This window comes from Bos indicus, chromosome 22, assembly GCF_029378745.1.
Source record: "Bos indicus isolate NIAB-ARS_2022 breed Sahiwal x Tharparkar chromosome 22, NIAB-ARS_B.indTharparkar_mat_pri_1.0, whole genome shotgun sequence".
In the NCBI taxonomy this organism is placed as follows: Eukaryota; Metazoa; Chordata; class Mammalia; order Artiodactyla; family Bovidae; genus Bos; species Bos indicus.
The window spans coordinates 53,736,107-53,764,090 of NC_091781.1; the positions used below are offsets into that span (position 1 = coordinate 53,736,107).

General features: G+C 44.7%; 1 protein-coding gene across 5 annotated transcripts in view; it reads right to left on the bottom strand.

Moving 5' to 3' along the window:
- LARS2 (leucyl-tRNA synthetase 2, mitochondrial) overlaps nucleotides 1-27,984 on the bottom strand; it is a 187,145-nt gene that overhangs the window by 35,904 nt on the left and 123,257 nt on the right. For all 5 annotated transcript variants that reach the window (XM_070776820.1, XM_070776821.1, XM_019984796.2 and 2 more), the window contains exons 8-14: nucleotides 22,249-22,356; nucleotides 21,639-21,798; nucleotides 13,888-13,992; nucleotides 11,263-11,378; nucleotides 10,353-10,636; nucleotides 6,432-6,530; nucleotides 3,131-3,268 (exon numbers count right to left, since the gene is read on the bottom strand). In XM_070776820.1, the coding sequence (XP_070632921.1) occupies nucleotides 3,131-3,268; nucleotides 6,432-6,530; nucleotides 10,353-10,636; nucleotides 11,263-11,378; nucleotides 13,888-13,992; nucleotides 21,639-21,798; nucleotides 22,249-22,356 (1,010 nt within the window). The remainder of the gene's footprint in view (nucleotides 1-3,130; nucleotides 3,269-6,431; nucleotides 6,531-10,352; nucleotides 10,637-11,262; nucleotides 11,379-13,887; nucleotides 13,993-21,638; nucleotides 21,799-22,248; nucleotides 22,357-27,984) is intronic.

A 27,984-nucleotide genomic window follows, 5' to 3' on the forward strand; every position in this document is an offset into this window, starting at 1 on the left:
ACTTGTAGAATTAAAATAAACAATGCCAGTAAATAACTATTAATGGCATGGAAAAAAGCAAATAGACCAATGGACCAAAGAAAAAAAAAGGTCCTATAAATAGGCCCTTGCATATTCACAAAAACTTGATTTATGATGGAAAGGGCACTGCAGATCAGTGGGGGAAATAATAGACTATTTCATTAAAGATATTGAGACACTAAAAGCAGTTGCCATAAAGGAAAAGATTATTAAAATTTACTACATTAAATTAAGTTTCTGTTCATCAAAAGACACCATAAAAATAAGACAAGCCAAGAACTGGGAAGAAATATTGCAATACACATAGCATCCAGAATATTTATAGAATTCCTACAACTGATAAAAGACAGCCCAGAAGAAATAAGGGCAAAACACACAAGCAGGGATTAACGGAAGCAGAAACACAGAGGCTCATAAACGGAATGAAAACATGCTAAACTTCGTTAAGTCTTTAAATTCAAATTTAACTCACAAAGTCATCCACTATATAACCACAAGTCTGACAAAAGTCTTACAGTTGGATAATACAGTCAGCCCTCTGTGTTTTATGATCTGTGGTAGGTTGAATCCAAGCATGTGGAACCCATGCATATCAAGGGCCAACCATGGCAACTGAGCATCTGCAGATTTGGTACCCTCAGCAGGTCCCAGAACCCGTCCTCCACAGAGATGCGGGGATGGCAGCACTGTATGTTGTAGTGGTGAGGATGTCAAGTAATCAATACGATGCTCACCTCTGGTAGTGCCAGTGTAGGTTTCTATCATCAATCTGAAAGCCAGCCTGGGTTTCTTACTAAAGTTGATCATGTGAGTAATGCTACAACTCGGGAATCCCACATATATAAGATAAGCACATATCTTTGAGAACTGCTCATGTGTGTATGTCAGGAAACATACATGGATGCTCCTAGCAGTTTTGTTCATAGCTGCACAAAACAGCCCAAGGACATTAATGATATGGACATGAACTGAACTCTGTATTAGAAACTCTATTCCAAGCAATCGAATACCAGATGGCAATAAAAGAGAAATGCAACTACTCAATGCAGCAAGATGGATGAAATTCCAAAAATGCTGAGCAAGGGAAGCAAGAGAGAATATGTGAAATATGATTCTATTTATACAAAGTTCAAAGACAGAAACAACACATATATCTTAAAATATTCATCACTGCCAATTATTAAAGAAATGCAAATCAAACTGAACTGAGGTGGCACCTCACACCAGCCAGAATGGCTATCATCAAAAGTCTACAAACAAGACTTCCCTGATGGTCCAGTGGTAAGGAGCCCGCCTGCCAGTGCAGGAGACAGGGGCTTGATCCCTGGCCTGGGAAGGTTCCACATGCCTTGGGGCAACTAAGCCCTTGCTCTGGAGCCCTCGAGCTACGACTACTGAATCCTGTGCACTCAAGAGTCCACTTTCCGAAATAAGAGAAGCCACCTCAACGAGGAGCCCACGCACTGCAACTAGAGAGCAGCCCCCGCTTGCCACAGCGTGAGAAAGCTCACACACAGCAATGAAGACCCAGCACTGCCGTAAATAAATGAATAAGATTTTAAAGGTCTACAAATAACAAATGTTGGGTGCAGAGAAAAGGTAACCCTCCTACACTGTTGGTGGGAATGTAAATTGGTACAACCACTATGGAGACCATAATTTGAAAAGATATATGCACATCCACGTTCACTGCAGACATTAGCCAAGACACAGAAGAAACCTAAATGTCCGTCAGCAGAGGAACGGGTAAAGAAGATGCCATACAAATATACGACGGACTATGACTCGGTCACAAAAAAGAGTGAAATAATGCCACCTTCAGCAACATGAATGGACCTAGAGATTATCATGCTAAGTGTAGTGAATCGGACAGAGAAAGACAAATATATATCACTTGTAGGTGCTATCTAAAAAGATGATACAAATGAACTCATTTACAAACAGAAATAGAGTCACAAAGGTAGAAAACAAACTTGTGGTTACCAAAGTGGAAAGGCTGAGGGGAGTGATAAATTAGGAGTTTGGGATTAACATATACACAATAATATATATAAAATAAATAATCAACAAGGACCTACTGTACAGCACAGGGATCGCTACTCAATGCTCTGCAATAAACTATATGGGAAAAGAATCTGCAAAAGACGGTTTTACATAAATATATATATATATGTATATATGAAACCGAATCACTTTGCTGCACACCTGACACTAACACGAGGCTGTAAATCAACCGTACCTCAGTGTAAGACAGAAATTAAGTCAGAATACATCAAGAAGTAATAACTTTAAGAAAAGCAAGGAAATGCATAATTCAACATTCAGAAATGGCACTGTGTGAGGGGAGAGGCAGAGGTGTAGGAATGGGGATGATCTGATTGGAGAGGGCAGCCTGGGTATTCTAAGGGGCCTCTAAGACTCTATTTCCAAATGTGACAAGGGGGTGCATGGATGGTCATTCTATTTTAAAAATTGTATAATTTTATAATTGTATAATACATTAAATATATATATTATACACATTATATATATGCACACACATACACACATATATACACATATATATATGAGGTATTTCATGGGAAAGAAGCCCACACACACATCTTTCTGAACACCATGGGGAACAGATTACAGACCAACAGGGACCGAATTTCTCAATGGATTTTCCCCTAGCTTTTAATCCATCATACACTTTTATCAGTGATATATTGAGACAGGATTCAGTTAAGCTTGGAAACAGAGCGGACACTGAAGGACCTGATGATAAACATGACCTCGCACGAGACGCTATAAAAAGCCATGTAACATAATGAAAGCTCTCCGCTGCCTCCCAGGTGAAAAGTCTCCATTAGCAGAGATTTAACTCCACCTAACAGAGAAGAGCTGAAGCGAAGATCCTGTGTGAGCAGGCAAACGGCACGGGCTGGGACTGACTCAACAGCACAAGTGGCCTTCCAACGTCAAGGCTGACAGTGACCTCGAAAGCACACTTGAAAAATACGAGTTCTTCTGCTACGTATGTATTCACCTTGCTCCAGAAGAACTGACGCCTGCTTTCAGCTGCTATTCAAGAAACCGAATTCTTTTGCAAAGCAGTGTAAATGCTCACCTGTGTTTGACCATTTTTTGATCGTGGCAAAAATGACTGAAGAATCTTGCATAGAACAAGTGCATGACAGCATGCTCTTTCCCTCCAATGTACAAATCCACAGGCATCCAGTAATCTGCCAAGGCTGCGCTGAAAGGGCTGGGAGGAAGAGAGATGGTCATTTATTAAAAAAAAAACCTACTTTGTTACAACTGCATAAATTAGACAGACATTATAATTTGCATATTCCCTGAAATAAATTATGTGAAAGAAAAACAGTGATTTTCATTATAAAATATAATGAGAAGCTTACATAAGAGAGGAGAAAAATGTCAGAGCAATATTAATTTATGAAATTTACAAGAACTGTTTCAGAAGCCATTGCTGACACATTTTAACAAATGTGATTTTCACTTAGAATGAGGACAAAAGGAATATATACCAGCACTAAAGGTATTTCTGTACAAAGCATATATTTGACTGTCTAGTTTTATTTTAATTTTTATTACCATAGACAATAGAGATTTTTGAGTTCTTACCAATAGAGGGCAATATGGCACTTAAAATGGAGACTCACGCAGATACTAAACATTCATTTTAAAACAGAAATTCTGTCTTAAAAGTAGCCTCAAAATGCAGATAGTCAGCAAGAGCCTGTATATGCTTCTTAAAATGCCCTGAGTATATGTAGAGTAATTAAAATAGCCCAAGTCTCTCTCACCCAACAAGTATTTTTTGGTCAATGGAGGTCCTAAAAGAAAAGTTTCCTCACTGGAAGCATCATTCCCAATCCTAACGGATGCCAGGGAGGAAAAGGCCACTCCCTCTGTTTCTAGCTGGGGTTCTTGTCGGGTGTGGGGTTGGTGGGGGGTGGGAGGGAGAAACAGCACTGGCTGGGGACAGATCTCTTCATCCCCAAGGTAAGGCCCTCTCTTGAGATCATCCAGTGAGGCAAACCTTGGCCTGTGGAGGATCTGCGCCCCATGGTTTCCTGTGTTTGTGAATTCTCCTCCCCACACCTCAAGCACGTTTTCCCCAGCTCGGGCTGGAAGCAGGAGCCCAGGGCTCGGCAGGTGGGCCTGGCCAAACACCCTGTGTTTGCATCTTAATACAGCTTGGCTTTCTCTCCTCCAGCTAGGATGCCAGAATTCTGGCAAAATTTTAAATAATGTTTCTTTGTGAAAAATGGCTCCCTGGAGAAATGTGACTGCTCACGCAGGCGACAGAAAAGCAAGGGAAGTCAAGGATGGTGCCTGAAACTAAGCTTGAAGTAAACTGAGGAGTGAGACAGTGGAAGTAGCTCTAGCTGGGATCTATGATCTATCCTGGAGACCACCCAGTGAGGTACACGAGGCAGCATGGGAACGCACAGCAGCATTTTATGAGGGAAATGACGTGGCGGGTGGGGTTCCACACCGGGGGCTGTGAAGGTCTCAGGGTGCGTCTCGCCACTCAGGGGCCCCTCATTAAGCCGGAGTCTCCGTCATCTGTAGAAAGGTTTTCCCTTGAACCTTTCTGAGAGGTGGAGAGTCTGATTTCCCCTGCACTGTAAGGCTGCTCTTCCTAAATTATTGTTGCCATTGTTGAGTCGCTGTCTTTCCGACTCTGCAATCCCATGGATTGCAGCATGCCAAGCTTCCCTGTTTTTCACTGTCTCCCGGAGTTTATCCAAGTTCATGTCTATTGAATCGGTGATGCCATCCAACCATCTCATCCTCTGCTGCCCTCTTCTCTTCCTGACCTCAATCTTTCCCAGCATCAGGGTCTTTTCCAATGAACTGGCTCTTCACATTAGGTGGCCAAAGTATCGGAGCTTCAGCTTCAGCATCAGTCCTTCCAATGAATATTCAGGGTTGATTTCCTTTAGGATTGACTGGTCTGATTTGACTGGTCTGATCTCCTTGCTGTCCAAGGGACTCTCAAGAGTCTTCTCCAATACCATAGTTCAAAAGCATCAATTCTTCAGCGCTCAGCCTTCTTTCTGGTCCAACTCTCACAACCATACGTGAAATGGAAGGCAATAAAAGCTCCTTTGAGAAGGAAGACCCAGAAGAGGGGCCTCTCTGTGGGTTGGCCGGGGTTGCCTGGTTGGTCCCAGGCACGGCAATCCCTCTGTGCCCTTTCTGCCTCTGCCAGCTGCTGTTCACTCTGGCTCCTGCTCATTTCTGCACAGCCTCCACGTGAATCACAGAATAGCAGAACTGGGGCAGGCAGGAGCGCCCGTCTCCCTGGAAATACATTATCTCCCAACCAGGGAAGAAAATGGGTACATTTTTATACCTGGCCTACAGGGTTTCAGTATAATGGTTCTCCTGTGGACAAGAGCGAGTTGGCAAGGTCCCTGAAGCGCAGTGTCTGTGGTTTCCTGTGCTCTGCATCAGTCTTCTTTTGTTCTCATTTCCTTCTCTACCCATCTACCTATTGCTCTCTTTCCCTCATTTATTTTTGTCAAAGAAGCACATGCACATAGCTGAAAAAACAGTCCTGAAACGTTTATAATGTAGAACAGTGGTGTCTAGTCCCATTCCTTCACTACCCTCCCCCCACACCTCCTACCTGTCACTTAGCCACTTTTAACCCTTTCAGATGCTTTTTTCCTGGCAATTATTTAAAAATATGTTTATATGCTTTGTTCATTTATCAGTATTGGAAATTATCTAGTGACTGTATATGCTAAGAGGTCATGCCCTCAGCTCGCTGACTCTCTCTCTTCTACCCTCCCTGTACACTTGCATCATTACTTTCATTTAAGTTAATAACTTTGCATATTTGTGACTGCACAAGTGCAGTTCACTGCAGGGCCAACGAGGGTATTACCAAAGCTCTTCCTTTTACTCTTTTTCATTTTTCCTATACCTGGGATTTACTTGGCTCTGAAGAATCTAATTTAATAATTGAGCACACTCACTATAAGAGCCTGTTTCAAAGAGCACAGTTGACCCATGGCTTCCAGCTCTTTCATCTCTGGACCCACCGGGGTTGATGGCAGCCTGTGCCCTCCTGGGAGGAGCGGACCAGAGCAGGCATTGCCTCCTGACTTGGGACTCTCGGCATTTCCCATCCGGCCTGCTCAAGATTTTCAAGCTGTGCTGGGGTCTGAGGCTCTTCAACCCAATCCTCCTGCCTTCATCCTTTTCTTTCATCGGTGTCAGACCTATATCCCAGTCCAGGGCTTGCCTGCCGACTCCCGCTCCCTCACCTCTTTATTCCCCAGAGGCACCTGCCCCCATAAATCTCGTGCCCATTGAATTCTATCTTGATGTTTGCTTCATGGAAGACCCAGACCAACACATGCTCATGAATTCAGCAGGGCTTTCTGTACCTCTGAGTATTCTGAGGGTCAGTATATCTGAAGTAGTACCAAGCAGAATCCACAAAGGTATCCATTGTATCTGTCTCTCTTGTGGCTGCTCCTTTGCACCTAAGAAGGAAAGAAAGTTCATCAATTGGTTTCTTTTTAAGTATTAATGCATTTTCCACCAGCTTTTCAGAAAGCTATAACAATTAGTACGAATTCAAAATGTCACAAGAACAATGCCACATCATGAAAAGAACAATTCATGGTATGGGCTCTCTTTGTACTGCAGAGTACACAATGCTTTAAAGAAACTTAAAAATGTAAATCTTCGACAATTATAAAAGCCCGTATTCTCTACTTCTCTGAATTGAACATGGTAGAGTATCTAACGGCAATCTTCTCTCTTTATGCACTCACTTCTCTCTTAGGCATGTCACGACTGTCTTCAGCCAGTGCCTACTACTCACTGATGCTCCTGGGGCACATCAGTTTATGAAGAGAAGTTGAAGACCAAATGTAGTGAGATACTGCGCTGAAAAATGAACTTTTTTTTTTTTTTCTTCCTATCTCTATCTCTTGGGTGAGAGGAGCAGATATCCACAGGGGGTGACCTCAGGAAGATAAGCCACCATGGAGACCCAAAGGCAGAAGTGTGCTGCAGCAACTCATAACAGTTTGTGAGGATTGACTCTTGAGATCTCTTCCCAACAACAGTGGGACGACTGAGTGATGCCAAGGGGTCGTCTGAAGTTAGCCCTTGGAGGAAGTACCTGTACCATAGAAATGGGCCAGCACTACAGATCAGAAGCCCCCCTCCAGTGATCTACTTAGTACACACTCACCAACACACCACTGTCTAAAGGAAGGCTCCTCACAGAAGGTGAAGACAGCCCCACAGTTCAAGACAGTGAGTGGAGGGAGATGCGTGGTATGTGAAGGGTTGAAAACAAAAAGCAGTGCTCATCCTAGGGATGTGATACGTGGGGAGGACTGAGGTTTCATAAGGGCCCAACTACCAACCAATTTTGAAACATGTCAGTAGGATGATGGCCCAGCGGACTGGAGCCATAAGCCACCACTTCTGGGAAGGCAAGAGACAGTACCCTTAGCCAAGCCTGGCCAAGGAAGGTGCTTGGCTCCCTTGAAGACCCCTCAAAGGCATGGATCAGTAGTGGATGGGGGTTGACAGCTATTAGCAGGGACCCTTTGTGGCTGTGAGAAGCCACAGCAGGAGAACACAGCTCGGACTCCAGGCTCTCCCTTCTGAAGCATGGAAGCGGAACCAACCACCCCTCTCAATGCTGCCTTCTTGGTGGGATGAGTCCTCGGTGGTGGGGTCGGGGGGCGGTTCTTGGAAAATTTGAGGAGGGGGATGAGGCGCCCCAAAGAGGAAGTGATGAATCCTTTGCTAATTTAGCACGTAAGGGCTTCAGTCTGCTTTTAATTTTAAAAATAAAAGGAGGCATTAAAAAAAAAATAAAAGAAGCGTTGCCTTTATATGCTGCATATGTGAAGCAGTTGGTACTGGCTTTCCAAATATTACTGGAGGAAACAGCCACTCCCCACCTCCTGCTTATTAAATGGAAGTGGCTGAGCAGAGAACACAGGAGCCCACACCTGGCGGGGCTCTGGGGCCTCATGCCTCTCAGTCAGGGGGCCTCCAACTGGGAACAGTGGTGGTTCCAGGGGAAGGGGCTTACCGGAGAGAGCCCCAAGGGACCCCTAATCCTGTTTCCTACCACCCAGGGCTGCTCTAAGAATCTGATCTCAAAAGTGCATCTCTAAACGAAAGCCAGGTCTCTTTATTTGGAGAGCAAGCACCCAGAACACATACTATTTTGGGGAAATAATTAGAAGATAAATGTCTCTTCTTCTTCCTCACTGTTAGGGCACGCATACAATTTAGGAAGAAAACGCAGGGACTCAACTAATAAAAGGGGCTGATATCTGACCAAAACTTGCCATGCTGATTTTTTAAATGGTCATGGTGGATTTGAAGATGACCAACACTTTTTATGGCTGACACTAAAAGCCGGATTATACAGAAGAGACTACTTGGAAAATGGGAGGCAGACAATGGTGACAGTGACAGTGTTACTACCATCATCAGCCCCAGCATTAATAAGACTAAAACTGGGTGGTGGGCACCGAGCCAAACGCTTCCCGGGCTTTGTCTCATTTAATCCCAGTAACTCTGGGGATGCTGAAGTAGACACTACTGACGTTCCCACTTTGCAGATGGGTAACTAGGGTTCAGAGAGGTTGAGAAATCCGTTCAAGGTCCTGGAGCTCAAGGGTAACGAATCTACCTCTGCTGGACTCTGGTGCCCATGGTCCTTACCACTGGGCTGTCCCGCTTGGCCACACGGCTCAGCAGCTCTCAGCCCTGCAAGCTCATCAGATTCAACAGGGAGCCTTGACCAAGCCCACGCCTGGGGTCTGCTCTCCAGGCATCAGTAGACAAGGTAGATCTTATCCCCACCACCAAGGCCCTGGGCTGCCACAATGGGTGGGCTGAAGGCTGCCCATGTCTCCAACAGAGAAGTACTTTGTTACTGCTTATTAACAAAAAGGGTGTGCTAACTCTCCCCTACCTGGCCCAGAGCTTCCTACATTCCTGCAAGCCCCATCGCAAACCTCAAAACTGCCTGAGTGAGCTCGTGGGTGAACTGCTGGCAGGCCAGGGCAGAACATCGCCAACACTTCCAGTTACAGAGTGTCTGCTAGGAGCCACTGTGCAGGGTTCCATGAGTTAATTCTAGTCTTCTGAAACCCCTTCATGGGGTTATTTTCACTCCTGATAAGGAAATCAATGCTCAGTGAGCTTATGTGACTCTCCCAAGACCACATAGCTAGTGAAGAGGCCGGGTCAGGACCTGAAGCCGTGAGTGTTGTCTCGCCAGCCTGAGCCACGCATGCGCACTGCTGTCCAGTCACTCAGTCGTGTCTGACTCTTTGCGACGCCATGGACTGCAGCCCACCAGGCTCCCTTGTCCTTCACTATCTCCCAGAGTTTGCTCAGACTCGTGCTCATTGAGTCGATGATGCCATCCAACTAGGTGGCTACCTAATTACTGACCTAGAGGTGGTAGTAAGAGGACTAAGTTATTTCAAAACTTTAAACAACCCCATCATGATCTACAAGGCAGAGAAAAACAGCTTTTCCATACAAGGACGAAGGGAAATACTACACTTTGGTATCTGTTATTTACTTTTTAATCAGTTGGAATGGCATCCTAAAAAATCACACAGGAGGGACTTCCCTAGAGGTCCAATGGTTAAGACTTCGCCTTCCAATGCAGGGCGGGGGAGGGTTCAATCCCTAGTCAGGAGCTAAGACCTCGACATGTCTCAGGGCCAAAAAATCAAAACACCAAAGCAGAAGCTATACTGTAAAAAATTCAATACAGATTTTAAAAATGATCCACATCAAAAGATCTTAAAAAAAAAAAAATGGGAGACATGCCAGTGAATTGACAGAAAACATAATCCTACTTCCAAATTGAGAATTAAGGAGATATGACATATTTCAGGATATTAAAGAACGAGACCCCTGAGTACACTTGTCCTCGTAGCTACTATCCTGCTGCTTGGGATAAAATCTCCACTGTTATCATAGTCACTCTGTGGGAAAACCGCAGGCATTTACTCTTTTCTCTGAGAAGCTCTTTGGAATATATAGTGAAGGAAAGTGGTCTTTTCCAAAGCTATGATGAAAATGTGTAGCTTTTCCATCAGTTGGATCGGCTGTTTCAGGGAAAGATGTGAATTGATATTGTTGCCTCCACCAGCCCAGAGGAGAGAAGAGGGCACCCATCACAGGGCTGGGCTCCAGATTCCAGCCTCCTCTTTCTAAGGTTGCAAAAGACCTATGTTATTCTTTCTAACCAAGCGGAAGTCCGAGAGGAGAGGTAGCGATCGTGGCCGAGGGGTGTGGCTCCTTACCTAGGACAGGAGCAGTTTACCCACTCGGAAGCTGAGGCCAGTGGGGAACCTCCCCTGCCAGTGAGAGCGGTGATGCTGGGCAAGGTCACGGGCAAGTCCTCCAAAGGCACCGGCACGGGCCCGCAGGCCGGGCAGTGGACCACGGGGATGGGCGTGCCCCAGTAGCGCTGCCTCGAGACCAGCCAGTCCTTCAGTCTATCACTCGTCACGTCGCCGCCCACTCTCTCCCTCCGGGCTTTCTGAGTCAGGGCGAGAAATGCATCCTGCCGCTTCATACCTGTGAACTGAGAGGGCAAGGAGAGCGGTAAGAATGAGCTGCTCCCCTGAGGCCACCACCCTGGACTGCCACTGTCTGGAAATAAGTATCTGGGGAGAAGAGAGGGCTCTAAAAGGAAGAGCCAATTTTGGTCAACTGCCTCAAGGAACCAGTTTCCCTGGAGGAGGTCATTTTTCTCATGCAGAAGATTCCCAAAATAAGGTACTAGCTATTCTGACAACTATACTATTCAGGGATCAGGTTCAACTTGGAGTTGAGAAGCTTCTAGATCTTGAAAAAGAACATTATTGTGGGCTTCCCTGGTGGTCCAGTGGCTAAGGCTCCATGCTCCCAATACAGGGGACCTGGGTTCAACCTCTGGTCAGGGAGTTAGATCCCACGTGTCGCAGCTAGGGGTTCACATGCTGCAATTCAGATCCTGTGCGGCCAATAAATGAATAAAAGTAAATAATAATAGTAATAAAAGAACATTATTTTGGTTTCATAGATTTCGAAACGAGGCTGCAAGACTGTTAGGTGTGGAGATGAATGCAATGGTAAATGGTAGGTTGTAACTTGCATCGAGGGGAAAATGTATCATGAAGCTCACGTGAAGACCATGAGTTTAGAAGTAAATCCTTAGGCCCCACCAACCTCCGCGGAGCCGCGCAGTCTCTCTGTACCATCTGGCGTCGCTTCAATGACTTCGGAGTAGGACAGGCCCAGGGTTTGGGCCAAGGCGGAGTCCTCCAAGCTGGTGCTGGGAATTCCTGTTCAAGGCGAAGAAATACAAAATGTCTTCTTTGCAAATGCCCGAATCACAAAAGGACTGCCAGCGCGGGCACTCAGCATTAGCTTTTGAAGGGAGACTCTATCTTTTTCAGTCAGAGAAATGATCAAATCACATCGCATTCACTGAGAAAAGGGAATAGTCTTGGGGAAACTCACCACCCTGACACAACGGTGTTCCGTACTGACACTACTTTCGGTTGTCTTATTCCTTTGTTTACTTTCTTTAAAAACAACCACTTGTAATTCTAAAATTCACAATTTTGGGTGCTTCTGTCACTTGAACAGCGAATCACAAGCACCTGGGGAAGCCTGGTCTTTGAATTCCTTCAGGGACGCAGGACAGTGGGGTGCTCCTGATCAGCAGGGCTGACTCCGCTAGCGCCTCCCAGCACCCCAGAAACATCCACTCGGGCAGGAAGTGGAAAGCTGGCAACTGTGTTTCTCCACACTGTGCTTTGTTCCCAGAGGCAACAGTACATTCTGAATAGACATTTAGTCTTCAACCCACATACGCCCCTGAGGAGACAGAGCTGAGTGTAAGGAAATCGCTCATTCAGAGGATCAGGGCCTGCTGTTTCAGCTTCAGCTCTTCAGAAAACAGGCTTTTCAGCTGTCAGTTCTGTAGGCCAGGGTTTCTCCACCTGGGCCCTATGTGACATTCTGAAGTTGGCTGTGGGGCTGTTCTGTGCAGTGCAGGAACTGAAGAGCTTCCCTGGTCCCCACCAGCAGAAACGTTCCTACAGTTGCCAAATGTCAGCTGATGCCCAAATCACCCCTGGTTGAGAACTCGTGTTGTAGGGACAGCTGTCAAAACTGCTGACATCCTTGCGGACACAGCACGCCACACGGCAACTGAGAGAGAGAAAACTAAGGGTCAGACACACGTCAGGTCGCCATGAACAACCTCTCTGGAACGCTGCCCTACAAGGGTGATTTAATGTTTAGGGTGTGGGTTCTAAACCTCCTTGGTAAGATAGAAAATGCCACGGCATGACGGAAAGCTCTGTGGTGTTTGTTCCAGCTGAGATTATTGACAAAAAGCATGTAACGAAGCAAATCAACTGTCAGAGTGGACTTGAAAGACCCCGAAGGGTGAGGACAGATGGCAAGCAATGGAGACTGCCGAGAAGTGGTCATGGACGAGGAGGGGGGAGAGTCATTTACTCCAGTCCTGTGGGGTCTGGGGGAACTCAGAGCAATCTTCAAATGGAGACGTGATCACAGGTTTACCTGACCGCATCAAGCTCGCACTGGGCTACCGTGCTGGCCATGTGGGGCTCAGCAGAATGTAAACCATTTGTAATATGCCGGTAAGATGGTGAAAACCCTACTTCATCTCGTTTACTTTCATTTCTGTTATTCTTGGAGGGCAACAGACGATAACTTAGAAAATGTTAATCACGGAAGTATGTGAAATGAAGACAATAGGAAAAATGATTTCCCACGCATACCCAAGAAAATCAGATTTCTCTTTTTCTTTTACTCTTTTCCTTCAGAACTCTCAATATTGTGCTGGTACTTTGACTCAAAATACCAAATGAGGGGGAAAAAAAAAAGCCACATCAGCAAGGGCTTCCTTTACTGTTCAACTTGGCTGGCTATATTAATGAATTTTACTAATTATAAGATGCATTAAAGTACTAGAAGGAATTATGTCTTTTAAGCAACATATTTTCTAGGTTAAACTGTCAGATAAGAATGACTTGAATGGCTAAATATCTGTTTTCTGGGTTGGTGTTTCTTCAAATCACTTTGTCAAAAAAGCATCTGAGGGCTGTAAGGAAAAAACATGGTTTCGATAAGCAACGCTATTTCTTGTGTGTGCCAGGAGACAGAGGGTGTGGCAGTAACTTTCTCTGCAGGTCCCAGCACACTGGTGATGGGCTGGAATCTACAGTAGGAAGTTGTAAAAGAGAGATGTTCCGGTCCCCCTCAGGGTAGGTCTTGGATGGGATATGATTAGGTTCCATCCCCTGATTCAACCCCAGACCTCCTGTTAGGTGGCGGTAGTTTAGAACACTCAGCAATGAGTAAGGCCACCAACCACGTGCAATTTACAGCTCTACAAACGCCTTCGATTCTACGGCTGTTTCACAATCCCTTTCTTGCACGGCTCAAGTTCACCCCCTCCACTAAGTCTTCCCCCAAAAGTTAGCCCGCATCCATCATGTGTGCTTTGAACCCCCATCTCAGTAGCTGCTGCTGCTTCTGTGAGTTCTGAAATGGGATTCTTATCTGAGTAGTATTGTTCCCCACATTGTATAGGCAAGTCTTGCCAACTAGCTCCAATGGCAAAATCTGTGGGCCAGACATTTTTGATTATTCAAAATGCAATGCTTTAAATAAGAGACAATGAAATGAAGGGACACTCATTTTTACAAAGACGCAAAACAGATCACGGAATATACAGCCAGCTCTTCCAGGCTAGTATTTTGATCTTAAGCCTGCTAAAGACATTCTCCTGCTTACATTTTACTAGCTACTTACCTATTTTTGCATCTAGAGAGCCCTCCAAGTCATCTTTGGCCAAGATGATGACCGGGACTTCCTGCTGGGTGAGCATGTTCACGGCCGTCACGGGCGTCAGGCAATCTGAAAATGAGGGCAGACAACGGTGGAGGCCCGTCAGCTGGGGCTTTAACACCCTCTGCGTCTCAGAGGAGACAAGTGAGAAAAAGAAGCTTTAGAACCTCTGTGTTTTGTGCTAATTATTATAGAATTTGTTCTTTGAAGGTATTAACAGATAATTCACACTAGTGGAGGATCAAAAGATTAAACAAATACATGAAAATATTCATTCGTGCTCCTCAGCAAAGAAGTGAAAATGGCACTTTTGCTTCCCAGGAGGTGGAGGAAAGATGTTCCTACCACCTCCCTTATCCTTTTGGAAAGTAACTCGTGTATACAGAAGAAAGAGAAAATCAACAACCTACCTATGGTGAAACTAAAAGATATCTGGAATTTTAAACTATAACACTCAAAGATGGAAGTGGATAGGAAAGGAGAGAATGACTGAGCAGAGATCCGATTTTCACACATACAAGCACAAAATTGCTCCTTCCCATGATCCATTTCTAAGGAGATACCAGAGGCTGTGGTCCAGCAAAAAGTGAAAGTGAAGTCGATTAGTCGTGTCCGACTCTTTGCAACCCCAGGGACTGTAACCTATCAGGCTCCTCCGACCATGGGATTTTCCAGGCAAGAATGCTGGAGTGGGTTGCCATTTCCTTCTCCAGGGGATCTTCCGGACCCAGGGATTGAACCTGGGTCTCCAGCATTGCAGGCAGATGCTTTACGATCTGAGCCACCAGGGCAGCCCTGCGAAAGTAAGGGGTAAATCAAGAAAAGGAGGACATGGAATCCAGGGAACAAACAGGGAATCCAACAAAGAGAAGGGGGCAGGGACATCTGCAGAGTAGAGACAGACAGAACTCCCAGGATGGCAGATGCCGGGAGAAAGACCAGGTGACATGCGAACAGGACAGAGAGCCCTAGGAAGCATCGTCGGGGAAAAAAGGGGACGGGCACACTTTCTGACAGACCGGAATATGTAGAAAACTTGAAAGGAGTTTTAAAGAGCTTCTGGGAGGGCGTGGGAAGACAATCAGAAATTCAAAGAACACAAAACAAATGAAAAAAAAAAAGAGAGAACATCATGAACTTCAGGAAAAATAGAAAGTTATATAAAAAGGAAAATGTAATCAGAGTATATTTGGCTCAGATGACCAATATTTATGTGGTCATAAAAAAACACTTAATTTGGAATTATCCAAACAGAAGATAATTGTCCAAACAGACCACTAATCTCTGGTCTATAGCAGAGAAACGGCTCGGGCACAGGCTGCCAGCTGACCCCGTGTCTGTCTTGCCCTCTGATTCAGCACCAGTGTTTGCTGGACACATGGCCGCACGGCTAATGGCAGTGCTGCTCAGCGCCTCCACCAGGAGTGGCCAGGGAGCGCGTGCAGAAGAGCCGGAGGCCAGGCTCGCAAAGAGGGGGGCTGCCCTTCTCCCCGACCCTTGTGACCACAATGCAGATGACATGCAGAACAATCTAGAACACACAGATAAGGGCGACATCCTAGAGGGGCCAAGCAGTAGAAAGGAAAGAGCCTTGGCCCGACCACCTGTATCTACTATAAAGAACTATCAAATTAAAGAATAAAAAGCTTCCCTGGTGGCTCAGTGGTAAAGAATTTGCCTGACAATATAGGAGACGCAGGTTCAACCCCTGGTCTGAGAAGATCCCACACACTGCGGAGCCCCTAAGCCCGTGTGCCACAACTGCTGAGCCTGAGCTCTAGGGCCCAGGAGCTGTAAGTACTGAGCCCTCGAGCCACAACTACCGGAGTGTGCTCTAGAGTCCGTGCTCAGCAACAGGAGAAGCCACCGCAGCCAGGAAAAAGCCCACGTAGAAATGAAGACCCAGCACAGCCGAAAGACAGATACATAAAATAAAATTAGAAGGGCACCCTCACTGTGAAGCTGTGCTGGAATTCGTATGTCATCTGGTAAGACACTCTAAACTGATTGAGCCCTTCCAGAAACCAATAAAAGCAACATGTAAAAAGAACCAAAAAAGGGTTCATAAAAAAAAAAAAATCGCACTCTTGGGGATGTTTTCCTTCGTTCTTTTTTTTTTTTTTTTTTTGGGGGGGGTGGGGGAGCTGTTTTCTGAGGAATTTATTCTACAGAGGCCAAGAACTGTCTCCATAATAGCCCAAACACGAAAAAGGCCAAATATTCAACATGATAGGAAGATTTAGAATATTATGGTACATTGAGTTGATAGAATATTATGCATGGGTTAAAGACAAGCCTGCCTAAAAACTAAGAAATATTTTCTGATATCATATTAAGTAAAAAACAAAAAAACAAAAGACAGGAGCAGTCTCATTTTTAGGATGAGTGTGTGTGGGAACATGAATTTAAAAGATGCATGACCACATGCAAAAGAATAAATTAAAGTTAATTTAAAAGTGAATTAAAGACCTAAATATAAGATCCAATATAAAAGTCTTAGAAGAAAACACAGGTGTATAAATCTTAGTGATCTTTGACTAGGCAACGGTGTCTTAGATATGACACCAAAAGCAAAACAACAGAAGAAGCAAGTATTAATAGGTAAACTGGATTTCACCAAAATTTAAAACTTCCAGGCTTCAAAGGACACCATCAAGAACGTGAAAAGAACAGTCACAGAACTGGAGAACATGGATGTAAATCATATACCTGATAAGAAACTTGTGTCTACTATAAAGAACTATCAAAATTAAAGAATAAAAAGACAACTCAATTAAAAATTGAGCAGATGCTCTGAATAGATATTCCTCTACAGAAGATATGTAAATGGCCAATGAGCACATGAAAAGATGATCAACGCCATTAGTCATCGGATAAACAAACGCAGATCAAAGCCACAGTGAGATAACCATTAGCATGACCAACCGTTAGCATGACCATAACAAAAAAGACAGTGACAAGTGCTGGCAAAAATGTGGAGAAAATGGATCCCTTTGCACTGCTTCTGGGGATGTAAAATAGAGCACCTGCCTTGAGAAAGTCTGACGGTTCCTCAACCAGTTAAATATAGAGTTCCTATTAACGTAAGACCCAACAACTCAACAGATACATACACGAAGAAATAAATCAGAATTAGATACATACACGAAGAAATAAAAGCATATATCCGCACAAGAATCCGTACCAAAGGGACATGGCAGCTAGCTAGAGAGTGGAACCCAAAATGTCTATCAACTGATGAATGGATAAATAAAATGTGGTATCTATAATGAAGTATTATTCTGAAATAAAAAGGAATGGAGTACTAACGCATTCAACAACATTGGATGACCTTGAAAACATTACACTAAGTGAAAGAAGCCAGTCACGAAAGAACAAATATCACGCGAGTCCACGTACATGAAATGTCCAGAACAGGCACATCTATGGAGAAAGAACGTAGATTAGTGGTCTTCTGGGGTTGGGGAAATAGGAGGCATTGAGTATGGTTGCTAGAGGGTATGACATTTCTTTGGGGGGGTGATGAAAATGCCCTAGAATTGACAGTGGTGATGGTTGTACACCTCTGTGGATATACAAAAAACCAATGAACTGTACACTTTAAATAGATGAATTTTTTGGTATGCAAAATATATATCAATAAAGTCATTTATCAGAAAAATATGAAAAAAAGTACAGTATGGATTAAAGGGTTGGATTTTTTTCATTTTCCCACATAAAAGTCTATTGTGACTGTTTTTCAATTAGAAAAAAAGCTAATATGTGAATTTACACATGAGCAGATGTGTAATGAACGCCCTACAGCAATGTGCCTGCTGTACCCAGTCACGACCTATTTCTCAGAAAGAACCAAAGTTAAGATCCGAAGTTCTTGGCCAGAGTTGGCGTTCTCCACGTGTCTCATGAGCCGTGTGCCGGCAACGTGAAGCAGGAAGCCAGGGAGAAACCCCAAGTAACTGAAGCAGTTCATACAGGGGTTAAATCACAGCGAAACGCCGCAGAAAACACAAAGGATTCCTAGCTTAACAGCCAGTAATTACAAACATTCTAGGCAAGAAGCTGCCCTCTCTCTCAGGCCCCACTGCAAACTAGGCGGGTCTTTCATGCCCCTTGGAAAAACAGACCAGAGACTTCTGTTTGGTGCAGAGCGGTGCTGCCTGCAGCTAGGTCCCCAGATCTCTGTGGAAAGAAGGCCCCGTGGTCAAGTACGCGTGAGGAGAGGCGCATGACGTTCCCCTGTAGACAGTCACAACGCACGTCAGCACAGAGAAGACACTGACAAGTGGAAGCAAAGAAACCTATTTATTTCTGCTTTATGCCAGGTTACCTGAGCACAGAAGCTTTCCTCCGCACAGCATCTATTAACACCTGCTGAACTGCAAGGATGTTAGCAGGGACAGTGAGGTTTAAGAACAAACTATTACCCTCAGGATTCTGTTCCTTGCCCTTTGTTCCACCCTCATGCTGATTCTATGGAGACAGGGCAAAGCAATAGGGAGCCATAAATTATTTGATGTTTTGGGGCCTCTCTCTAATGTGTCAACAACGACAGGGTTCCTAAGCCTCTTATTACAGAGACCTCGTTTACCCTTTTGGCAAAAAATGCATTGTGTAGATCATCAGTGACTCAGAGCTGAAATGCACGGTTCCAAAGCCCCAGGGTTTGCATATTTTAATATCAGGAGTGTAAGAAAAAGACTCCAGGAAAAAACAGAACAGCGTCTAGAACTCGGACAATATTTCCCCCGTTGATGCTTTTTATGGTTTCTAGTTCCTATCAAGTCACAGCTTATGTAACACGACTTAAGTCAGCGGTAGTCAACTGAGAAGAGGAGACAATGTCAATGATTATGGAAATACACTAGATTTCAAGATCTGTACGGAGAGGGACGTTACTTTTTGCTCTCTTAAAGGAATCTGTGCCAATTACAGGATGTTGAGCAAAACAGTACATTTAGTCAAACACATGAGCAACACAGTCAGCCAGGCCAAAAATCAGGGAGATGTCCGAGGAGTCTTCTAAACAAATAATTCTGAGAGCTGTTCTCGCCCCTCCATCCCGATGGCCGCTGTTTCAGGGCCATCACTCACTACTCACCTCTCACCTCACTACTGGGGAAGCCAGCTCTCCTGCCTCCACTCTAACACTCAAGCACCACCCTGTCCATACTCCTCCTCCTCAGAGCCCCTCAGGGCTCCTTCTGTACCCACCAGGCCCCCACACCACCTTGCCTGACAGCCCCATCACCTGCGCTGCTGGGAAAACTCAACTTCCTTCAGTCACAGGATAGATCTGGGATCAGAACCTTGGTCGTCTTGTGCCAACTCAGGAGCCCATATGCAGACACCAACTCAGCAACTGTAGGAACTTGAGTGTGATAATTTAAGCTCAGGCAAGCGATAAATTCTATCACAACTGTGTGCTACCGTGACTTGAAGTGGTCACTGCTTTAATATTTATTTATCCTGAAAAACAGATATTTGAGGGAAAACCAAGGCGCCTGTCTGAACGGAGCCAGTTGGCAATGGTAAATGACACTAGTGATAAGATGCTCAGGTTTAAAATGTGACCGTAGAGGCCAGAGGAGGCATAAACCCATATCCATGCAGCAGTTTCAATTCACCTTCGGGGAAACCGCGTTACGCTCGGGCACTGTATTGGCCACAAACGACTGAGGCCACAGGTCAATATCCAGAGACCTGACGTGCAAATTAATCTAGAGACTTTGAATAAATTGGCATCTGCAAAAAGAATATTTCCACTATGAAAATTAGAATCGGAAAATTTAGAGCCAAGAGGAGCATTCCGTTTGGATTTATTTCAGAAATTACTAAAGAGGGGAGAACCAAGCCAAAAGGAAACCAACCAGGCCAAGTCAGATGTGCTAATACCAACGTGACTGTGAAAACTGGCCCATGCCACAACAGCCTCTTAATTTCTTACATGTGAAAATGTTTTGGGTTCATATAGTATCTTTCATGGCAGGAACTATATCTTTTATAACTTATTAGCTAGTTAATCCCCTACTGCTATTACTTCATTTTAATTTATGTCCCCAACTTAAGCATGGAGGGGGAATCGAAGGTCAGATTCACATTTTTTAGTTTTTCAATTTTAGATATTATTCCACTGCCATAGTTCTCAAGAAATCTCAAAATGTTCATGAGAGTATAAATGATGAGTTTTCCCTTTAAACCACTGAAAAGAATCCAATTTTTATTTTGAATAAATGGAAAATAAAACTGAGAGAGAGCTATACTGGACTTCAGAAGCACACACTGAAATCTTAAAAGAGTCTTTTCTTTATTTCAATATACAACAAAAGAGATGAAACCGAGTGATATGTGTCCTGGGCCAGAGAATTACGTATGCATCTGGGTCTCCTCTGCTGCAGCCTCCCAGAAGGCAAGACTGTGAGTGGCCACCTACCCATCCCCGAGTGCTCAGCACGCAGCCGGCTCTCAGTAAATATTAACTGATCTGAGTATTACTGTTGTTAACAATTATAAATCTTCAGCAGAGAGAAGCTGGGGCAACACTATTTATCCTTCCAATCTGATCAGGGAGTCTTTCCTTCTGGCTATTTTATGCATTCCAATTATTTAAAAAAAAAAAACAAACATGAAACTATACTACTATTCAAAAATTTTTATTAATCTAGTAACTTAAACAGACCTGCAATAATTCAGACTGTGTGGCTTGGGTTGAAGTTTATATAGTCTATGAAAAGTGAAGCGGGCTGAGATTTTTACAGAAATATTTACATTTCTCCTGAGACCTACTTCTAATTAACAGGGGAGTTCCTTTCGCCTGCCCAGGATCCATACTCCTTCCTCTGGTAAGAGCCTGAGTTTTACAGAGCTATCCCTTCCTCATGGATGACAGTCCTGGAGGGCTATCAAGGAATAAGGTACCTGGCCTTCCTTCGGCCAACATAGAGGCCAGGGGTCCCCAGCTGTACCAATCGGACACGTTGCTCTGCAGGACAAATCTCAAAGCAAGTGCCCCAAGTGTTGATGGCAAAGTGAGAGCAGATTCCCTCAGTCAGTGGTATCAAGACATTATTCATTCTTCCTGCCCCAACTCCCGTGGCTGCCTAGTCCAAGTCTTCTTCCAGACTGGTTCTTCCCCACAGTTTTCCAGTATGTTCCCCCTTTCCTCTGGGTGAGCCAGAGATGGACTCTGTGGCTTGCAGCCCTGGACTTCAGACTAATGCACAGGCACTTCTCATCCTCACTGACCAACACTCACTGTGCCAATTTGAGGTCAGCTTGGTTCTCATTAAAGACCAGGACCCTGCTGGTCTGCTCGGATCACTCTGTGAATTCTTAAGAGACACTAAAATTAAGTTATTGAAAATGTTTCCTCTGTTTCTCACTGGCTTCCTTCCTGTCCTTGTCAGTATAGTTTTATTTGATGATAAGACTATAAATTAAGCACAAGATTCTATTCTTATCAGAAAAGAGCTTTGAATCTAGATTATATTTAAAGGGAAAGAGTTGAACTTTCAAACAAAAACTTAAGAAGCGGAGAAGCTACTGACTCAAAGTAACTTATTTTCAAGTCTCTTTCTGATCCTCACGTTTTAAAATCAACACATAAAGTCAGGCCAAGGAGAGGAACAGATCACAAGGATGACATATGTGAAAGGACCGTGAACTCTGTGAAATGTAAGGCGTAACGCTCCCTTCTTAACCTTAACTTGCCGACTTACCTTGGCCAGGGACGAGGGCCTTCCGAAAGGTTTCCTTCAGAGGGCTGTGCCCGTGCAAGAGCCTGTGGCTGGGAGAGATGGCCACGTGGGAGGCGCCATAAACGGCCTCGGGGGTGGCTGTGTAGGCGCTCAGCTTTTCTCCTGTGACTTGCCCATCAACCTGACAAGAGGCAGGGTCGTTTCAGTTCTCAGTCTGCACTCTGGGCTGCCGTGCTCCCCAGCCCACATCCCCTGTTCCCACCCCTCCTCAGTCCTAGGCACCGGCAGGCATGTGGGGGCCTGAGATGGTCCCAGGCAGGGGCAGACAGGGGGAGAGAGAAGAGGGCCGCAGTTCCTCTTTCAGGAGGCTTCCCCAGGGCCTACCCCCAGGCCTACTTGGGGGTCCCCATCAAAGGATGTCAGAGCATGCCCAGAAAGAGGCTTTCCCCAGTTCCTGGCTCCTCTGTCCACGAATCAATAACTGTCAATGTTATTTGTCCTGGGAAAGGCGCTATACTTTCCTCCAGGATTTATGTGATGAATACAGGCACCCACTTTTCTAAAAAGAGGCCTAAAGAGGCAGAAGGGGGGTTGTGAGCATTAACTGCTGCAGATGCTCCTGCTCAATCACCTTTAACATGAAGTCCAGATGGCAGCCCACACAGTCGCCAATCCAGTGGGCCTGCATGCCTTTAATCCCGTACCATTCCGGAAGGCCTGCCAGCGCGTCCTGCATGGCCTGTAGGAATGAAAGGAGAATGCAAAAGTAGAAACTACAGACTGCTTAAGACAAAGCAAGTGACTGGTGGGAGAACTGGGGTCACTGAGGCTCAGGAATTCACCCTTTTCTCCTTCACTGGCCAATCAGAGAGGCCCAGCAAAGGTTATACAGATGGGCCCATCGTGACTCAACTTCACGAAATGGGCTTCACCCCCTTCTCTATTCTCAGTGAGCCAAGGTTTCAGAGAAAGAAGAAAGTTAACAAGAGGATGAGATGGTCAGATGGCATCACTGACTCAATGGACATCAAACTGAGCAAACTCTGGGAGACAGTAAAGGACAGGGAAGCCTGGCGCATTGCAGTCCATGGGGCAGCAAAGAGTCAAACACCACTTAACAACTGAACAACGACATGCTTATCTTTGACGGATGTGGTTGGGGCATTCTCCTCCCCAGTCTAGAACCTAAACAAAAGCAGCACATGTTTATGAATTTTTAAACTCTAAGATAAGCCATGGCTGTTCTATAGCTCAGCTACAGAATATATAGACCATTATAAATCTATTGTAAAAATAAAAATTAGCATAACAGACATCATTGTACTGATTTGTGTAACATTTGCTATTAGAGGCGCATATTTTATTTTCATTGATATTTGTCTAATTTTAATCCACGTGTGTGTGCATGCGTGCTAAGTCACTCAGTCGTATCTGATTCTTTGCAACCTCATGAAATGTAGTGTGCCAGGCTCCTCTGTCCATGGGGATTCTCCAGACAAGAATACTAGAGCGGGTTGCCATGCCTTCATCCCAGGGATCTTCCCAATCCAGGGATGGAACCTGCATCTCTTGCATTGGCAGGCAGGGGTCTTTGCCACTCGCGCCACCTACAGGAAAAGATGAGCCAGGACTAAAACCTACACTGGTTGTTCAGTCTCTTAAGTCTTGTCGGATTCTTTGCCACCCCATGCAGCACGCCATGTTTCCCTGTCCTTCATTATCTCCCAAAATTTGCTCAAACTCATGTCCATTGAGTTGATGATGTCATCCAACCATCTCATCCTCTGTCATCCCCTTCTCCTCCTGCCTTCAATCTTTCCCAGCATCTGGGTCTTTTCCAGTGAGTCAGCTCTTCCCATCAGGTGGCCAAAATACTGGAGCTTCAGCTTCAGCATCGGTCCTTCCAAAGAACATTCAGTTGCTTTCCTTTAGGATGGACTGGTTGGATCTCCTTGCTGTCCAAGGGACTCTCAAGACTCTTCTTCATCACCACAGTTTGAAAGTAATTCTTCAGTGTTCAGCTTTCTTCATGGTCCAACTCTCCCATCTGTACATGACTACTGGAAAAGCCATAGCTTTGACTAGATGGACCTTTGTGAGCAAAGTGATGTCTCTGCTTTTTAGTATGCTGTCTAGGTTTGTCACAGCTTTTCTTCCAAGGAGCAAATGTCTTTTAATTTCATGGCTGCAGTCCCCATCTGCAGTGATTTTGGAGCCCAAGAAAATAAAGTCATTGCTTCCATTTTTTTCCCCATCTATTTGCCATCATGTGATGGGACCAGATGCCATGATCTTCACTTTTTGAATGTTGAGTTTTAAGCCAGCTTTTTCACTCTCCTCTTTCACCTTCATCAAGAGGGTCTTTAGTTCCTCTTCACTTTCTGCCATCAGGATGGTGTCATATGCGTATCTGAGGTTATTGATATTTCTCTGGTAATCTTGATTCCATCTTGTGGTTAATCCAACCTGGCATTTTGGATGATGTATTCTACATATAAGTTAAATAAGCAAGATGACAATACACAGCCTTGACGTACTCCTTTCCCAATTTGGAACCAGTCCATTGTTTCATGTCCAGTTCTAACTGTTGCTTCTTAACCTGCATATAGGTTTCTCAGGAGGCAGGTAAGGCAGTCTGATATTCCCATCTCTTGAAAAATTTCCCAGTTTGTTGTGATCCTCCCAGACTTACTAACTGCATTCTTTCACCTATAGTGAAGAGACTCTTACTCAATCATGTGATAAACAACACAGAGCATTTTCTGTATTTGTCATTTATCTATCCATGCATTCTCATTTATTTGGGAGAGTCTGCAAGCTTCAGGATTTGGAAATTTATTTTGAGGCATAAACTGTGGATTATGGACACCTACAGGCTGATGAGAGATGTGTTCATTCATTAGTTTATCCCCCAGAATGTATTAATTCTTCACCCCTAAGCATCAGGACCTCATCCAGACATTGGAGGCTTCAGTTCAGTTCAGTTCAGTCGCTCAGTCATGTCCGACTCTTTGTGACCCCATGGACCACAGCATGCCAGGCCTCCCTGTCCATCACCAACTGCCAGAGTTTGGGCATACACAAAAGCAGGATTGCCAGAGTCCCTAACATCAATTTTATTTTCTATTGTTTCTTCAGTGAGAAATTTTAATACCTTTTTGACAATGAACTGTATGTAGAAATATGATTTTCTTCTCTATTGTTGAGTACTCATAAAATGCAAGTAAACTTCATGCTTAGCCAGAGGCTAGTATATGTTAACAGAATGAATGGCAGGTGGTAATAACTAGGATTTGTGAGAAGATTCTGGGTAATATTTTCTAGCAAAACACACAATAACCTATACTTTATCATCTCAATCTTCTGGACTCGGTCAAAGAGTACCCCTAGCTTGCCACAAGTAGAGAAAGCCTGTGTGCAGCAACAAAGACCCACTGTGGTCAACAAGTAGAATAATAAATCATTTTTTAAAAATCACCCATAGTGATGGCTGTAAGGCAGTATAAGATCATGACTCATTGAAGAAATGTTAAATTATATTCATATATAGTTTATATGTATTGAGTCGCATACAAATTCCTTAGAAACTACCACATACATGAAGGTGCGTATGAACACATTAAGCTAAGGAGAACACTTACTGATTAAAAGAGCCTATTCCCACATTCTTTCAGATAAACTATAGTTTCTCCATATTTTCCCTTCCTGACTGACATAAGTGGAACATGAATTTGCAGAGCTACATATGCCTGTAACAGTTTAAGAAAGCTACCAAACAAATATTAGAAACACACAGTTTCTGTTACTGACACCACAGACTTGAAAAACTGAACAACTAATTTTTGCATAACCCAGAGGTTAATGGGATTTCTGGGATTTGATCTTCGATATATCATTCTAAAGATGCATGAGGGATAAAAATGAGTCAGTTCGTAAGAACTGCGATGTAAACTTCATCTAAAATAAGGCTTTCCTAGAAATTCTTTCAAAAGAAATCAGCTGCCATGGAAATTAGAAGATGATATGAGGTATCTCAATTATGAGTGAATCATGTACCAAAGATCCCATGTTCCCATCCAGTTCAACTACAACATGGCCGCGGAGCTCCTTTATAGAAGACGCTGTATTTGGTGGCATAAGAAGGGCCAGGTGGGACTTGCCTGGTGGTCCAGTGGTTAAGATTCGTGCTCCCAATACAGCCGGCCCCGGTTCGATCCTGGATGGGGAATTGCTAAGATCCAGTATCCCACATGCTGCACAGTGCAGCCAAAAAGCAAAAATGAAAAAGGTGCCAGGGAGTCCGGGGGCACGGGGACGTGTGGAAATGTGCCAGGATCAGTATCCAGTCGGCAAAACCCAGGAAACTATGGGTCAAACAGCCCAGTCCTTCAACCGATAAACTGTAAGGAAGAGAAAGGGATAAAGAGGGAAACCTACAGATTAAAACACTTAGCAGACATCATCAAATTTAAAAGACGAGGGTAGGAATAAACTATATTATCCAGGGAGGCACATCTAGGTGATAAACTATAGAGAAAGGTACTGCTACTGCTGCTGCTAAGTCGCTTCAGTCGTGTCCGACTCTTGTGCGACCCCATAGACAGCAGCCCACCAGGCTCCCCATCCCTGGGATTCTCCAGGCAAGAACATTGGAGTGGCTTGCCATTTCCTTCTCCAATGCATGAAAGTGAAAAGTGAAAGTGAAGCCCCTCAGTTGTATCCGACTCTTAGCTACCCCATGGACTGCAGCCTACCAGGCTCCTCCATCCATGGGATTTTCCATGCAAGAGTACTGGAGTGGGGTGCCACTGCCTTCTCCGACACAAAGGCAAGGATGTGACTATTCTTAAAGTCAGGATAGTGGTGACTATGGGGGCTCGGGGGGCAGTTACATTGAGATGAGGCATGTAGAGGGCTTGTAGAGTGCTGGCGAGATCCACTATCTTGACCTACAAGGGCAGCTGCTTTAAAATAATTCAATAAACTACATATTTGTTTTATATGGTTATCTGTGTTTCATTTTATAATAAAAATGTAAAAGTAAAACAATGACTTTGTACTAAGTTTGGTATCACACAGGTCACAACTCTTCTCTCATGCTGCGCCCAGAGAGCATGGCCCAGGGAGACGCCGGCCTGTGCGCTCAGCAACGCAAGGCCAAACTCTGGTTTTTCTTTAAACCCCACAGGAGTCCTGGCCTGGAGCCTGGGACTGTGAACTTGAACTGGGCAAATGCTCATTAAATTCCCATTTAACTCCCTCCCCTCCAGGGGGAGACTCAGAGAGCAAGACTATGTTCTAGAACCAGATCCCCAGGCCTCTAGCGAGGGAAGCAGTAACCTTAGTACATCGATTCCTATGCAGCAGGCACTCTGACGTATGGGACCTCATTTAAATCTTCACCACGGTCAAGGAGTGTTATCAAGGAGTATTATCTCCACCTCACAGATGAGAAAACAAGCCTGAGGAATTTCCTCTAAGTCAGTCCACAAGTACAGGGCGGAACTGTGAAAGAGCACGAGCAGCAAGGTGCAGCTGACTCCTAAGTCCACATGCATCCCTGCAGCTCACTCTGCAGTGACTCCTCTCTAGCAGAGCTCCTTAAATCCAGCTTTCCCGCGTCTGTATTTCAGATAGTTTCAACTTATCATTCTCTATGGTAAAAGAGGCACTTCTTACAGACCTGCCTGCTTCTATTATCCTATTCATATTTGTATCTTTTTCCTGGAAAGAAGACTCTGGTTGCACAGTCATAGGGCTGGGGTTGTGATCAAAACTCCCTTTCTTAAGATGAGGACCCAGAGGCTCCCAGAGGTCTAACAATCTGCACAACATCACTGAGCTCCCTTGAGTGAGACCAAAAACTCATTCCTTAAGCCTCATTTAACTACGATTCACCTTCCTCAGAAACTTGCTCCCCAACTGCACGATGAACTTTTATTGTTTAAGCCGTCCAGCATCTGAAGTCTCTCCTTCCTGGGGAGGGGAGGGAGGGGAATTACAAGATGGGTGAGCGGCAGGGCCCCATCACCAACTATGAAAGCTAGAAAGGGGGTGTTCTTCCCGCCCTATTCTTCTCCCCTGTTGAAGTTAAACAGTGTAACCCATCATGGGCTCAGCACAGTCAGAACACTGAGGGGGGCCCAGAGGCACAGGGCCAACTGGTTTAAATGCCACAGCAGAACTGAGAGGCGGCGCAGACTCAGAAAGACCATTCCCGGGACAAGATCTCCGCTGTGCTCTTGTTCTCCCTGACTCTTGCCCAGGCCTGTGTCTCCAGCTTCCCATCCAGCTATGAGGAACCTGATCGTCTTCTGATCAATTCTCTTTTGGCTTAAGTTAACCAGAGTAACTTCAGGTTGCTTCA